Raw genomic sequence first — 15,244 nt, forward strand, 5'->3', positions numbered from 1 at the left:
CTGGTGTCCACAGTTCTATCTGAGGCGGCGAATCAGACGCGCAGGTAGGGCTCTGTGCAGGCACCTGTGTCCCGGCTCTGGGTCCGGGCTGGCTCTTGGGGCACCCGCGGAACCTGAGTCTTTTCCAGGGGATGTCTGGGTAACCTGAGGTCGGTCCCAATTGTTTCCTGCTCTGTGGGGTTATCTCTGGACTGGAAATCCAGTCTATGGTGTTGTGGGCCCACAGTTCAGTCTGGGACCGTGACCAGATCGCGCTGGCGTGTAGCTCTGGGCTGGCGACCAAGTGCCTGGTGGAACCGGGATCTCTTCCACGGTTTAGCCGGGTGATTTAAAGCTGATTGAATCCCCACCGTGGGGTATCCTTTCACCTGTGCAACACAATCCCTTGTGTTTTATGGCCGCGAGTTCTGATTGCTGGTCACTGTGCCAATCCTGCTGTGCTGCTCCTCAGAATGAGAGTCCTCCCGGCGCCACCATCTTGCCCCGCCTCACATCTTAGCTTTAAATATAAGCATCTCCTTAGAATAAAATGAGAGACAAACATATTCCAATCAAATGGGACCAGGAAACAAGCAGGCTTTGCTAAACTAATATCTGACATAATACACTTCAAACCAAAACTAATCAGAAAAGATAAAGAGGAACACGTCATTCTAATCAAGGGAACAGTTAACCAAAAGACATTACTATTCTAAACAAATGCACACCAAACCCTTAGGCACCAAATTTCATTTAAGAAAACAAATCAACAACTGGATATAAAGCCACAGATTAACATCAGTCCATTAATAGCAGTGATTTTTCTTTTCTGTTTAACTTTTTATTGACTCTTAGTGAATTTCACATCATGTACTTCAGTCATACTCATCTCTACACTCAGGTATACCCATGTTCTACTCTTGCAACCCCTCTGAAAAAAAAATTCATTATGAAAGCTGTAGTATATCACAGTGTGTCCCACAGCATACCTTTTATCTACACTTCTTTGTTTGCAAATGTCCACTGCAGTAAGTCATTAGTATGGTTCAAGGACTCTGGCTTTTGCTATACTAACTTTATTGGATCCTCTTGGATAGCCTACTGTTGTCTTGTGTCAGTCACGGAGATCCTCAAGCTTTGGATCTGTAGGACTGGCTACTGCACATGCTCCAGCAGTTCATTGATGGGTAGATGTTGGGGTGGACCAACCCAAAGCACTGGGTTTGGTTGGTATCTGAACTGGTCAGCCCATCAGCTCTCCCACACTCACACCAAAAGGACAAGTTCTCCAGTGCTGCCCTGGCTAGCTGATCAAGTGCCAGAGCCATCAACAGCCATAATCAGCCACTCTCATGCCTTCTGGGCTAGCTCACCCAAGCCCATCCAATAGGACCAGCTCTACTGTGTTGCCCAGACAAGGCAAAAGGTCTGCTCTACCAAGTCCTGAAGCAGGCAAGGGACAAGGACGGTTCTCCTGCTCTACCACATTCAAGGCCAGCTCTCTTACAACACCCAGGCTGTTCTACAAAACCCTTAGACATCAACATGGGCCCAGGCTGCAGCCCAGACTAGGGATATCTGCATGGCTTTGGTGATAACAAACTTCTGCTGCTGCAGGGTCACTGACCAAGACAGTCCTCAGTGGCAGAACAGGTCACGACTGCATACTGGTCTTAGGTGCCACCAGCTGCTGCTCACATCAGACTGGAGTCTCCAATTCTGCCTCTCTTCATTATGCACACATCCTTCTGCTTCTCTTTCTCTTCCATCTCTTCATCACTTACTTGCTCATCTTAGTGGTGCCCAGGGCCTACGGATATCTGAGATCATCTCAGGAGTGGTCTCCGGAGTGCTATGTTCTGCCCGTGCTATGTGGCAGTGGGCAGGTATCATCTCGGGCTTCATGAGCCTGCCTGGACCTGTCATCTCAGTCTTGTGCCTTGCCCCATGGAGCTCAGTTGGTGATTGTCTTAGCCTTGCTCAACATCAAGGCCAAGAGAAGTAGAACTAGTTGTCCTCTTTCTTTTCTTTCTTTCTTTCTTTCTTTCTTTCTTTCTTTCTTTCTTCCTTCCTTCCTTCCTTCCTTTCTTTCTTTCTTTCTTTCTTTCTTTCTTTTTTCTTTCTTTTCTTAAGGATAAAGATAAAATTTATTATTCTGAGGTTTCTTTTTTCTTGAAAATAGATTATTTCCTCATACAACACATCCAGAACAGACCAGTTTCCCCTCCCTCACTCCTCCCAGCTCTCTCCCCATCTCCCCTCCCCCCCCAATCCATTACACCTGCATTTCTTCCTCCTCAAAAAAAAGTAGGCTTCTAAGAAGTGACAGTCAATTAGGACAAAACAAGATACAATAAAGCAAGGCAAAAACCCTCATACTGAGGCTGGACAAAACTCAATAGGAGGAAAAGTGTCCCAAGAGCAAGCAATGGCAGTGATTTTAATACCCCATTTTTCCAATAAATGATCCATCTGGACATGAAGTAACAGAGAAACATCAGAACAAATTGATATTATATATCAAATGAGCTTAATATATATTTATAGGATTCGCCAAATTTATTTTTCAAAGAAAATAAATTCTACTCAGCAGAATATGGAAGCTTCTTGCATCCTATCTGGCCACAGATCAATAAAACTTAAAGTTGACAGCAAACAAATTTCTATTAAATACACACTCATGAAGATTAATACAACTTATTGCTGAATGATGAATGGGTTAATGAAACAAGAAAGAAAGAACATTTGAAAACACAGCATAACAAAATGAAAAAGTGAAAATAAAGACACCATAACAGAATCTCTGGGATACTTGAAAATAAAATTACAAGGAAAAATTATAGATATACGTGACCATGTTAAAAAAAATAAAAAATAACACAAGTAAATGGTATGCAGTCCAATTCAAAAGGTTGAGAAAACAACAATAACCCAATTCACATACAACTGACCAAAATAAAATTAAAATCAAAACATAAATCAATAAAATAGAAAAAAAGACAACAGGGCATAGAATCAAGGACACTGAGAACTGGGTATTTCAGAAGGTAAACAAAATTGACAAGGCCCAACTGAATTTTAAAAGAAAAGGAAGAGAGGACCAAAATTAACAGACTCAGAAATAAACAGGGAAACATTACAACAGACACCAAAGAACTTCAGAATATTGGAAAAGAATATATTAAAAATCTAAAAATATGGATTTGTTTTTAGTTTAGGCCAAACTACCACATTTAAACCACTAATCAATAATCTAAGCATATGCCCTGAGAAAGAGAGAAGATTAAAATAGTAATAGATACCGTCCAGCTGACAAAAGTCTAACAGAATTCTATTAGACTTTTAAAGGAGACATACAGCAATCCTTCCTAAACTATGCAAAAAAAAAAAAAGGAAGGAAGGAAGGAAGGAAGGAAGGAAGGAAGGAAGGAAGGAGAAGCTCTGAAACCTTCTGCAAAGCTAGTATCACTTTAATACCCAATCTAGATAAAGACAAAAAAAGCCAATATCCCTGATGACGATTAATTGAAAGTGCTTAATAAAATACTTTAAAGCAAAATACAGACATCCATAAAAAATATTATCCATCATGACCAATTAGGGTTTATCCCTGAAATGTGGGGATGGGTTAATAAATGCAAGTACATAAATGTAATGAATCACATAAAAGGGCTTAATGACAAAAATCATATGATCTTCTCAATTAGATGCAGAAAAAGATTTTAGCCACTTCTGATGAGAACTGATAGACTAAGATCAGAAAGAAGGAGAGGAGGACCTCCCCTATCAGTGGACTTGGGGAGGAGGGTGGGACCGGGAGGGGAGGAGGGAGGGGCTTAGGGGGGATACAAAATGAATAAAGTGTAATTAATTAAAGTTAAATAAAAAATTAAAAAAAATACAACATGCCTTCATGATAAAAATCCTAGAAAATGTATGGATAGAAGGGGCACACCTTATCCTAATAAAATTATATAAATAACCCTTGACCTTTACTAACTAGATGTTAAATGAAGAAAAGCTTCAAGCCATACTAGTGAATTCAAGAACTCAGCATGGATGCCCACTATCCTCATTCTTTTTCAATATTGGGCTCAAAGCACTAGCTGGAGCAATAAAGCAAGAGAAGAAATTTAAAGGGATGCAAAGAAAGAAAGAGGTCTAGTTATTTCTATTTTGAGATATCATGTGCATGAGAGATCATAGAAGTTCAATAAGAGAACTTCCAGAAATGGTGAATTCAGCAATGTAGCAGAAAACAGAATCAACCTGCACAAATCAATTGCTATTTTATACACCAAAAATAAATATACAGAAGGTGATGGTAGTCTTGCACTCATTAAAAATAGCCTAAAAAAAAAACAACTAGGAATAAAACTGACCAAGTATATGAGACACCTTTACAATGAAACTTCAACTTCAAACTTCTGAAGAAAGAAATAAAGACACTAGAAAATGGAAATATAGCCCATGCTCATGGATTTATAGGATAAATATTAATGAAAATGGACATTTTATCAAAACTTGTTTAGAGATTTAGTTCGATTCTAATCAAAATCTCTATCTCATACTTTCTAGAAATAGAAAAACACTATCTTAAAATTCACATGAAAACATAAAAAAAACCCTGCATAACTAAAACAATCCTGAACAAAAATAACAATGCTAAAGGATTACCAGTCCAGACCTTAAGATATATTACAAAATAATAATAATAATAATGCAGTACTGGCACAAAAACAAATACATAGACAAATGGATGAAAACAAAGGGACGAAACATGAATACATTTAACTTCAGTCACTGAATATTTAACAAGGATTCCAAAAATTTAAGATAGATTAAAGAAAGCATCTTCAACAAATACAGCTTGGAAAACTGGGTGTCTGCATACAGAAGAATAACATTTTACCTGTGGCTCTCATATTGCAAAATGAAAAAATAAATTCTAAATGAATCAAGGACTTACACATGACTTCTGAAACAATGAAACTGATAAAATAAAGCTTTCTTTTATTTTTTGTTTTGTTTTTTACACTTCTTTCTTTTTTGTTATTAAGTACAGTTGATTCACTTTGTAGCCCACCTGTAGCTCCCTCCCTCTTCCCCTTTCAACCCCACCTTCCCTCCCATTCCTCAACCCATGCCCCTCCCCCAGGCCACTGATAAGGGAGGTCCTTCTCCCCTTTCTTCTGATCCTGGTCTACCAGGTCTCATCAGGTGTGGCTGCTTTGTCTTCCTCTGTGGCCTGGTAAGGCTGCACCCCACTGAGGAGGAGGTGATCAAAAAGCAGGCCAATCAGTTTCTGTCAGAGACAGTACCTGTTCCCATTACTAGGGAACCCACTTGAACTCTATGTGGCTAAACTGCTATGGGCTACATCTGTGCAGGGGTTCTAGGATATCTCTATGAATGGTCCTTGGTTGGAGTATCAGTCTCAGAAAAGACCCCTGGACCCAGAATTTTTGGTTCTGCTGCTCTCTTTATGGAGCTCCTGACTTCTCCAGATCTTACTATCTCCCATTTCTTTAATAAGATTCCCTGCACTCTGCCCAAAGTTTGGCTATAAGTCTCAACATCTGCTTTGATACCCTACAGGGTAGAGTCTTTCAGAGGCCCTCTGTGGTAGGCTCCTGTCCTGGTCCCTCTTTTCTCTCTCTTCTGATGTTCATCTTCTTTGCCTTTCTGAATGAGGATTGAGCATCATACCCAGAGTCCTCCTTCTTGATTAGCTTCTTTAGGTGTACAGATTTTAGCATGATTACCCTATATTATATGTCTAACATCCACTTATAAGTAGGTATATATCATGTGTGTCTTTCTGGTTCTTGGATACCTCACTCCGGATGAGCTTTTCTAGTTCCCACCATTTGTTTACAAATTTCATGATTTCCTTGTTTTTAATTGCTGAGTCGTTTTCCATTGAGCAAATGTACCACAATTTCTGTATCCATTCCTCAACTTAGGGGCATCTGGGTTGTTTTCAGCTTTTGGCTATTACAAATAAAGCTGCTACAAACATGGTTGAACAAATGTCCTTGTTGTGTACTTGAGCATCTTTTGGATATATGTCTAGGAGTTGTATAGCTGGATCTTAAGGAAGCACTATTCCTAATTGTGTGAGAAAGCACCAGATTGATTTCCAAAGTGGTTGTACAAGTTTACATTCCCACCAGCAATGGAGGAGGGTTCCCCTTTCTCCACATCCTCTCCAGCACGTGTTGTCACTTGAGTTTTTGATCTTAGCCATTCTGATGGGTATAAGGTGAAACCTCAAGGTCGTTTTGATTTGCATTTCACTGATGACTAAGGAGGTTGAGCATTTCTTTAAGTTTTTCTCTAAAATTCGATATTCCTCTAATGAGAATTCACTGTTTTGGCTCTGTACCCCATTTTTTAGTTGAATTACTTGATTTGTTGTTGTTTAAGTTCTTGAGTTCTTTATATATATATTCTGGATATTAGACCTCTGTCAGATATGCAGTTGAGGAAGATCCTTTCCCAAGCTGAAGGCTGTCATTTTGTTTTGATGACAGTGTTCTTTGCTTTACAGAAGCTTTTCACGCTCATGAGATCCCATTTATTGATTGTTGATCTTAGTACCGGTGCTGTTGGTGTTCTGTTCAAGAAGTTGTCTTCTGTGCCAATGAGTTCAAAAATCTTCCAGTCTCTGAAGAAGGAAATAGAAGAAGATATAAGAAGATGGATGAGAACTGATAGACTAAGATCAGAAAGGAGAGAAGAACCTCCCCTATCAGTGGACTTGGGGAGTGGCATGCATGCAGAAAGGGGAGGGAGGGTGGGATCAGGAGGGGAGGAGGGAGGGGCTTATGGGGGGGATACAAAATGAATAAAGTGTAATTAATAATAAAAAATAAAACAAAACACAAAACAAAAAAAAATAAAAAAAAAAAAAAAAAGAAGATGGAAAGATCACCCATGCTCATGGCTTGGCAGGATTAACATAGTACAAATGGCCATTTTACCAAAAGCAATCTATAGATTCAATGCAATTCCAATTCCTATCAAATTACTAACAGAATTCTTTACAGACCATGAAAGAAAAATTCTCAACTTATTTCTTGTGTGTGGAAAAAACAAGAAACCCAGAATCACTAAAACAATCCTCTACAATAAAAGATCTTCTGGAGGTATCTCTATCCCCAATCTCAAGCTATACTCTATAGAGCAACAGTAGTAAAAACTGTATGGTACTGGCATACATACAGAATGGTGGATCAATGGAATTGAACAAAAGACCCAGAAATAAATCCACACACTTATGGACACCTAATTTTTTACAAAGATGCCAAAACCATTGGAAAAAAAGATAGCATCTTCAACAAATGGTGCTGGTCTAGCTGGACATCTACATGTAGAAAAATGCAAATAGATCCATACTTATCACCCTGCACAAAACTAATGTCCAAGCGGATCAAAGACTTCAACATAAAACCAGATACACTAAACCTGTTAGAAAAAATGTGGGAAGAGTAAAGGGTTTGCTTAATAGGACTCCATTACCCAAGAATTAAGGCCAACAAGAAACAAGTAGGCCCATATAAAACTAAAAAAAACTTCTGGACAGCTGAAGAAGCAATCAACTGAATGAAGAGGAAACCCATGGAGTGGAACTAAATTTTAGTCTCCTTTACATCTGATAGAGGATTAATGCCCAGCAAATATAAAGAACTCAAAAAGTAAAAAATTATAAAAAACAAACATCCCATTTGAAAAATAAACACTGGGAGCTTGAGAGATGGCTCAGAGGTTAAGAACACTGGCTGTTCCTCCAAAGGTCCTGAGTTCAATTCCAGCAACCACATGGTGGCTCAAAAAAAAAAATCTATAATGAGATCTGGTGCCATCTTCTGGTGTGCAGGCACACATGCAGGCAGAATACTGTATAAAGAATAAATAAACAAATCTTAAAAAAAGAAGTTATGAAAAATAAACATAGCTATTAGGCATATAATATTAGGTGATCATACTAAAATCTGTACACCTAAAGAAGCTAAGCAAGAAAGAGGTTCCTCCTCATGAAGCTGAAAAGCTTCTGTAAAGCAAAGGACACGTCATCAAAACAAAGCGACTGCCTACAGATTGGAAAAGAATCATCACCAACCCTTTATCTGACAGAGGACTCATATCCAGTATATATAAAGAACTAAAGAAGCTGAAAAGCAACAAACCAAGTAATCCACTTAAAAAATGGGGAACAGAGCTAAAGAGAGAATTCTCTGTAGAGGAATATCGAATGGCAGAGAAGCACTTAAAGAAATGTTCAACCTCATTAGCCATTAGGGAAATGCAAATCAAAACAACCCTGAGATTTCACCTTACACCCATCAGAATGGCCAAGATGAAAAACTCAAGGGACAACACATGCTGGAGAGGTTGTGGAGAAAGGGGAACCCTCCTCCACTGCTGGTGGGAATGTAAACTTGTACAACCACTCTGGAAATCAATCTGGAGCTTTCTCAGACAAATAGGAATAGTGCTTCCTCAAGATCCAGCCATACCACTCCTAGGCATATACACAAAAGAGGCTCAAGTACACAAAAGGACATTTGCTCAACCATGTTTGTAGCAGCTTTATTTGTAATAGCCAGAAGCTGGAAACAGCCCAGATGCCCCTCAACTGAAGAATGGATGCAGTAATAATGGAGTATTACTCAGCAATGAAAAATAAGGAAATCATGAAATTTGCAGGTAAATGGTGGGACCTGGAAAGGATCATCCTGAGTGAGTTGTCCCAGAAGCAAAAAGACACACACGGTATATACTCATTCATATAAACATACAACATAGGATAAACCCGCTAAAATCTGTACATCTAAACAAACTAAGCAAAAGAGAGGACCCTAACTAAAATGTTCAATCCCCATCCTGAAAGGCAAAGAGGATGGACATCAGAAGAAAAAGAAAACAGGAAACAACCTAGGAACCTGCTACAGAGGGCCTCTGAAAGCCAGAAGAAAACAGGAAACAACCTTGGAACCTGCCACAGAGGGCCTCTGAAAGCCTCTGCAGTATAGACTGTCAAAGCAGATGCTGAGCCTGATGGCCAACTGATGGGCAGAGTGAATGGAATTTTATGTAAGAAGTGTGAAATAGTAAGAGCTGGAGGGGACGGGAACTCCACAAGGAGAGCAACAGAACAAGATAATTTGAACACAGGGAACTTCCCAGAGACTCATACTCCAACCAAGGACTATTCGTGGAGATAACCTAGAACCCCTGCACAGATCCAAGTGGGTTACATAGTAATGGGAAGAGGGACTGCCTCTGACATAATCTGATTGGCCTGCTCGTTGATCACCTCCCCTGAAGAGGGAGCAGCCTTACCAGGCCACAGTAGAGTTCAATGCAGCCCCTTTTGATGAGAACTGATAGACTAAGATCAGAAAGGAGAGGAGAACCTCCCCTATCAGTGGACTTGGGGAGTGGCATGCATGCAGAAAGGGGAGGGAGGGTGGGATCGGGATTGGAGGAGGGAGGGACTTATGGGAGGATACAAAATGAATAAAGTGTAATTAATAAAAAATTAAAAAAAAAAAAGAAAGAGGTCCCTGGGTAAGATGCTCAATCTTCATTCAGAAAGGCAAATGGGTTAGACATCTGAAGAAGGTGAAAACAAGGAACAAGATAGGAGCCTACCACAGAGGGCCTCTGAAAGACACTACCCAGCAGTGTATCAAAGCAGATGCTGAGACGCATAGCCAAACTTTGGGCAGAGTGAAGGGAATCTTATAAAAAAGGGGGAGATAGGAAGACCTGGAAGTGTCTGGAGCTCCACAAGGTGAACAACATAACCAAAAAATCTGGACCTAGGGATTTTTTCTGAGACTGATACTCCAACCACGGTACATTCATGGAAATAACCTAGAACCTCTGCACAGAGGTTGCCTGTGGCAGCTCAGTGTCCAAGTGGGTTTCCTAGTAAGGGGAACAGGGGCTATTTCTGACATGAACTCAATGGCTGGCTCTTTGATCATCTCTCCCTGAGGGAGGAGCAGCCTTACCAGGCCACAGAGGAAGACTATGAAAGACAGTCCTGATGAGACCTGATAGGCTAGGGTAAGATTGAAGGGGAGGAGGTCCTCCACTATCAGTGGACTGGAGAAGAGACATGGGAGAAGATGAGAAGGGAGGAGGGTGGGATTGAGAGGATTAAGTGTGCAGCTACAGCTGGGCTACAAAGTGAAAAAACTATAATTAATAAAAAATTATATTAAAAAAAAGAAAAACACAATATCTCCGCATAGAGTTCTCAAAAGAAGAAAAAAAGTTTTGGCTGGGTGCCCTGGGTCAGACCTGATGTTTGCTTCACTGTGGGGTTTCCTTCCCACAGGGAAGCCCAGTCTTTGCTGCTTTGGGACCCACAAAGCAGGGATGTCTGGGATGATGAGTAGGGCTGCTGCTGCCAGAGCCCTGAACCTTTTCCGGGAATTGTCTGCATGACCTGAGGTTGATCCTATTGTTTTCTTCACTGTTGGGTTTTCTCTTTACTGGAAAACCCAGTTTCTGGTGTTGTGGGTCCCACAGTGCAGTCTGGGATGGTGATCAGGGCACACAGGCATGGCTCTGGGCTGGCAACCAAGCTCCTGCCAGGAAGGAGGAATTCTTCCAGGGTTTAGCTGGGTGACATGAGAATCAACCCAATTGCTTCCCACACTGAATGAATTAGAAGCAGAAAGACGCACATGGTATATACTCACTTATAAGGGGATACTAGACATATACTATAGGATATCATACTAACATCTGTACACCTTAAGAAGCTAAGCAAGAAGGAGGGCCCTGGGTAAAATGATCAATCTTCACTTAGAAAGGCAAAAAGGATAGAGATCAGAAGAGGGAGAAAACAGGGAACAGGACAGAAGCCTACCATAGAGGGCCTCTGAAAGACCCTACCCAGCAGGGTATCAAAGCAGATGCTGAGACTCATAGCCAAACTTTGGGCAGAGCCCAGGGAATCTAATGAAAGAAGAGGTACATAGAAAAACCTGGAGGGGACTGGACTTCCACAAGGAGAGCAACAGAACCAAAAAATCTGGGCACAAGGGTCTTTTCTGAGACTGATACTCCATGGAAATGACCTAGATCCCCTGCACAGATGTAGCCCATGGGAGCTCAATATCCAGGTGGGTACTCTAGTAAGGGGAACAGGGACTGTCTCTGACATGAACTCAGTGGCTGCCTCTTTGATCACCTCCAGTAGCATTACCAGGCCACATAAGAAGACAATGCAGCCAGTCCTGTTGAGACCTGATAAACTAGGGTCAGATGTAAGGGGAGGAGGACCTCCCCTATCAGTGGACTAGGGGAGGGATATGGGAGGAGAAAAGGGAGGGAAAGCAGGTTAGTGAGGAGAGAAAGTGTTCTCTTTTGTTACTTCCTGCTGGTAAGGGTGGTTGGGTTCCTTGGGCAAGTCCTATCTTCATTTCATGATATCTCCAACTTCTCATCAAACTGTATCAGCAGCAGGGGCAAGCACCAGTAGCTGCCTTCTTTCTCAAAGACCCTTTTCTCTTTCTGGGCTCTGGCATTTATTCCCTCTCCAGACTCCTCAGAATTAAACTATCCGCAGCTGGCATAGACCGCCTCTCAGAGCTCGCATAAGCCAAATAGTTTGCTTCTGTGACAGACTAAATCAGCCCCATATCCCACACCTGGGATTAAAACAAAAACATCACTGAGTTTTTAAGGACACCAAAACTTTCCACTACATTTCCCTCCTTTAGTCTAAAAAATATGGCTTTTTTTTCTAATGTGAATGAGACTTGTTGTTGCTTTCTTAAAAGCATTTATTACTGAACCAAACTTCTTTTGGATTAATAGTTTCTTCTATAACTTCATAGCTCTCAGCTGCTCATTTCTGGAACACCTCATACTATTTGCTTCTGAGCCTTGAGGTAGGGCTCCAAAGCCACTTCCTACTAGCAAGAGGTTACCTCACATGTCTATCTTGAATGTGCACTCACTAGTCAAATGACCTCTTTTACTACAGTGAAACTTAGACATTCTTACCAAGAATCCAGTGCTGCCAGAAATGGCTCATTTGCTTCTCTGGTGAAATGTACCATATTGCTCAGAGTGAACACACCAGCCACTTTGAGCTTGCTTTTAGCAGCTTGGTCATAATTTTTTTCAAATGATCGCATTTACTGCAATTGAAGCACCAAGCATTTTGATATCTAAGGTTTTTAGTGGCTCCTGGGAAAGCTAGTGGTGCTAATCTTGTATACCAAGGCCGTTCCTCTGCAGCTCAGTGTGCTCAAGCTTTTCTATTGAAATGGGCTATTTCTCTTTAACCCTTTCACCATGTATGGCCTTCTGCTCCTTCCAGCTCTCTAGCCCACTCAGGGGCTGTGAGAACTTGACACCAAAAGTGCATGGAGCAGGGCACGGTAGCAATTTTGGGAGACTCTGGCTCTCCGTTGATAGGTTTGAATCCCTTTTTCTCACTTTTTAGCAGTGCTATATTCTTCCCAAATGCTTCCATTTTTACCCACAAACTCTAGTTGAATAGTCAATTCTGCAGTCCTTTCAAAAGCAAGAGAAATGAGTGACACTTTTGATTTATTTTGTTTGTTTGTTTCTCATATCCTTCCATATTCACTGACAACTTTTCCAATTGTTCAATCATTTTCCAAACCTTTTTTGAGATGGAATATAGAAGGAAGACTAAGCAAAAACAGAAAAATCCCCTTGAAAGAAGCTTGGGAGAGAACCCAGTGGCAGCAGCTGCAGTAAACATTTTGACATTCTGAGATAGTATATTAATTTCTTCATTCCCTGCTGTCTTCTCTACAGCATTAGAAACCAGATTTTCCATCATTTCAAGCCCTATGTCTGGGCACCACTGGTTGGCCTATTTTGTTAAAACTATTTTATTCATGTTTCTTCTGCCTCCTTCTTCTTTCTCCACATCAACCCAATCCCACACCAGGTAGAAGAGAAAGAAGGTTATTTGGAGAAGGGCCATAGTTCTCCTTTGCTACTTCCTGCTGATTAGGGTCATCAGGGTTTTTTTTTGGGGGGGGGAGGGGGGTAATACCAATCTCAGATATCAGGATAACCAGCAATCCAGGTAACCAGCAAACCAGCAAACCAACAAATGCAGCGAGCAGTCGTCTGTCCATCTCCTCCAAGCTGCCATGCATTCTTCCTGTGGGCTCTCATATTTATACTCCTCAGACCCCCCAGAATTCAACCAACTTCAGCTGAAAAGCCCACACCCCTGCCTGAGGCAGTTATCAGCTGTAGACAAACTAAAGGACAAAGTGAAATCCCACTCTTGTGATTAAAACAAAAACATATTTTTATAGGAACCAAAACTTCCATTACATAGTCCTTGACAAAATTAAAGGAAGCTATTTTGTAGAATCAACAAACTGACTCTAGGTAACTGCCTGGGGTCTGCAGCGGCTGAGGTGGAGCTCCAAGCCCTTTAGCGGCAAGTGCCAGCAGTACCCGTCTCAGAGTCCCAGATCCGCGTAGTGGCTGCACCATTCTCCCAGGGCCCTAGTCTGCTAGACGCCATAATAGCTCCACAGGATCGCGATCACTGACGGTATGACCCGCTGAATCCCACAGTGACAGAGAATATGCTATATACTCACCAAAACCAGGCAGAAACACCACACTAGCTAGGCACACCAGGCGCTGGGAGAGCACAGTGAAGAGACTCCAGGACTTCCTAGAAAACATCTGGACTAGCAACCCAGTCTCCAGTTACAGTGGGAATTTCTAACCTGGCAGTGGAGCAGCACTGAGCTGGCGGGGCACATCAGCCCTCCAATTTAAGATAACCAGGGCCAAAGCAGAGAACAGAAAGCTTGATTACCCCGATCCCTACTGACGTGACCACCTTGAAATCTCCAGCTGCAGCAAGACCTCATAACCTGGCAGTGACAGCAGCACAGAGCTGGCAGAGCACATCAAAGAAGCAAGGCCAAACCAGAGAGCAGAGAGCCGGGATACCCTGACCTCTGCCAAGTGACCTGCCTGTAAGTGAGTGCTCCCTTGAGAATCTGCAGATCCCCAGATCCTGGGTCCTTCTAAAACAGAAGCCAGGCATCGAACCCCCTCCCACCCATATACCCACTTTGGGAAACAGAGGGGCACTTGGGACATTGAAGTTCCTACTCTGTGGGTCTAATTGAGGACTTAAGGCAGTTAATGCCAGAAACTGCGCTGCAATCATCACTGGCGCCTGCGACATATACAGTGCAGAGCCCCTCCCACACTCAGGGGTTCAACATTAGCCATCACTCTGTCCCTTGAGATACACGTCCACGCACACCTACACACACACACACACACACTCACACACACACTTGCATTTGCCCCGTCTGCGCCTGCGTACTTTTCTACCACAGGTACAGCTAGTCCTCAGCACACTCTAAGGACACGGGACCTCTCTCAGCTTGCTGAAGAACTCTCCAGACTCCAGAGAGAAACAGTACCAGTCTGATCTGCAGAATCCAAAAACAAACAGGGAAGGTTTCAGATAAGCCAATGGCCAGGGGTAGGCGAAAGAACACTTCCAACATAAATCAGGACGTCATGACTTCACCAGCAAACCCCAAAATTGATGGATACTCCAATTCATCAGAAACACAGGAAAATGACCTTAAAGCCATGCTTACCCAATTATTTGAGGCTCATAAGGAGGAAATGAATAAGTCTTTCAAAGAGTTGGCCAGTCAATTGGAGGTAAAGAAAGAAGAAATAGACAAAAGCCTTAAAGAAACACAGGCAAACATAGCCAAACAAATAGAGGCACAAGTAGAGATAAAATTAGTGGCATATAAAAAGGAAATGAACAAGGAAATAGACCATCATAGAGAGACAGGAATCCAAATTCTAACAGATGAAAGAAATGGTGCAAGGCATGAAAACAGAATTAGAATCAATAAAGAAAACACAAATTGAGAAAACCCTTGAGCTGGAGAACTTGGAGAAAAGATCAGGAACCACAAAAGTAAGCATCACCAACAGAATACAAGAGATGGAAGAGAGAATCTCTGGAGCTGAAGACACACTTGCAAAAATTGATACTTCTCTCAAAGAAAAAGTAAAATCAGAAAAGTTCCAATCACAAAATATGCAAGAAATCAAGGATGCTATGAAAAGACAAAATCTAAGAATAATAGGAATTGATGAAAAAGAAGACTCCAGGCTCCAAGGTCCAGAAAATATTTTCAAGAAAATCATAGAAGAAAATTTTCCCAACTTAAAGAGATGTCCATAAATA

General features: G+C 41.6%; 1 protein-coding gene across 1 annotated transcript in view; it reads right to left on the minus strand.

Moving 5' to 3' along the window:
- Nucleotides 1-5,090: 5,090 nt before the first annotated feature.
- Nucleotides 5,091-15,244, minus strand: part of Kdm4c (lysine demethylase 4C) — a 275,732-nt gene continuing 265,578 nt past the window's right edge. The window contains exon 22 of the mRNA XM_055630066.1: nt 5,091-6,649. Within this exon, the coding sequence (XP_055486041.1) occupies nt 6,632-6,649 (18 nt within the window). The 3' untranslated portion in view covers nt 5,091-6,631. The remainder of the gene's footprint in view (nt 6,650-15,244) is intronic.

Source organism: Psammomys obesus, unplaced genomic scaffold (genome assembly GCF_907164565.1).
Source record: "Psammomys obesus unplaced genomic scaffold, mPsaObe1.curated_primary_1811, whole genome shotgun sequence".
Taxonomy (NCBI): Eukaryota; Metazoa; Chordata; class Mammalia; order Rodentia; family Muridae; genus Psammomys; species Psammomys obesus.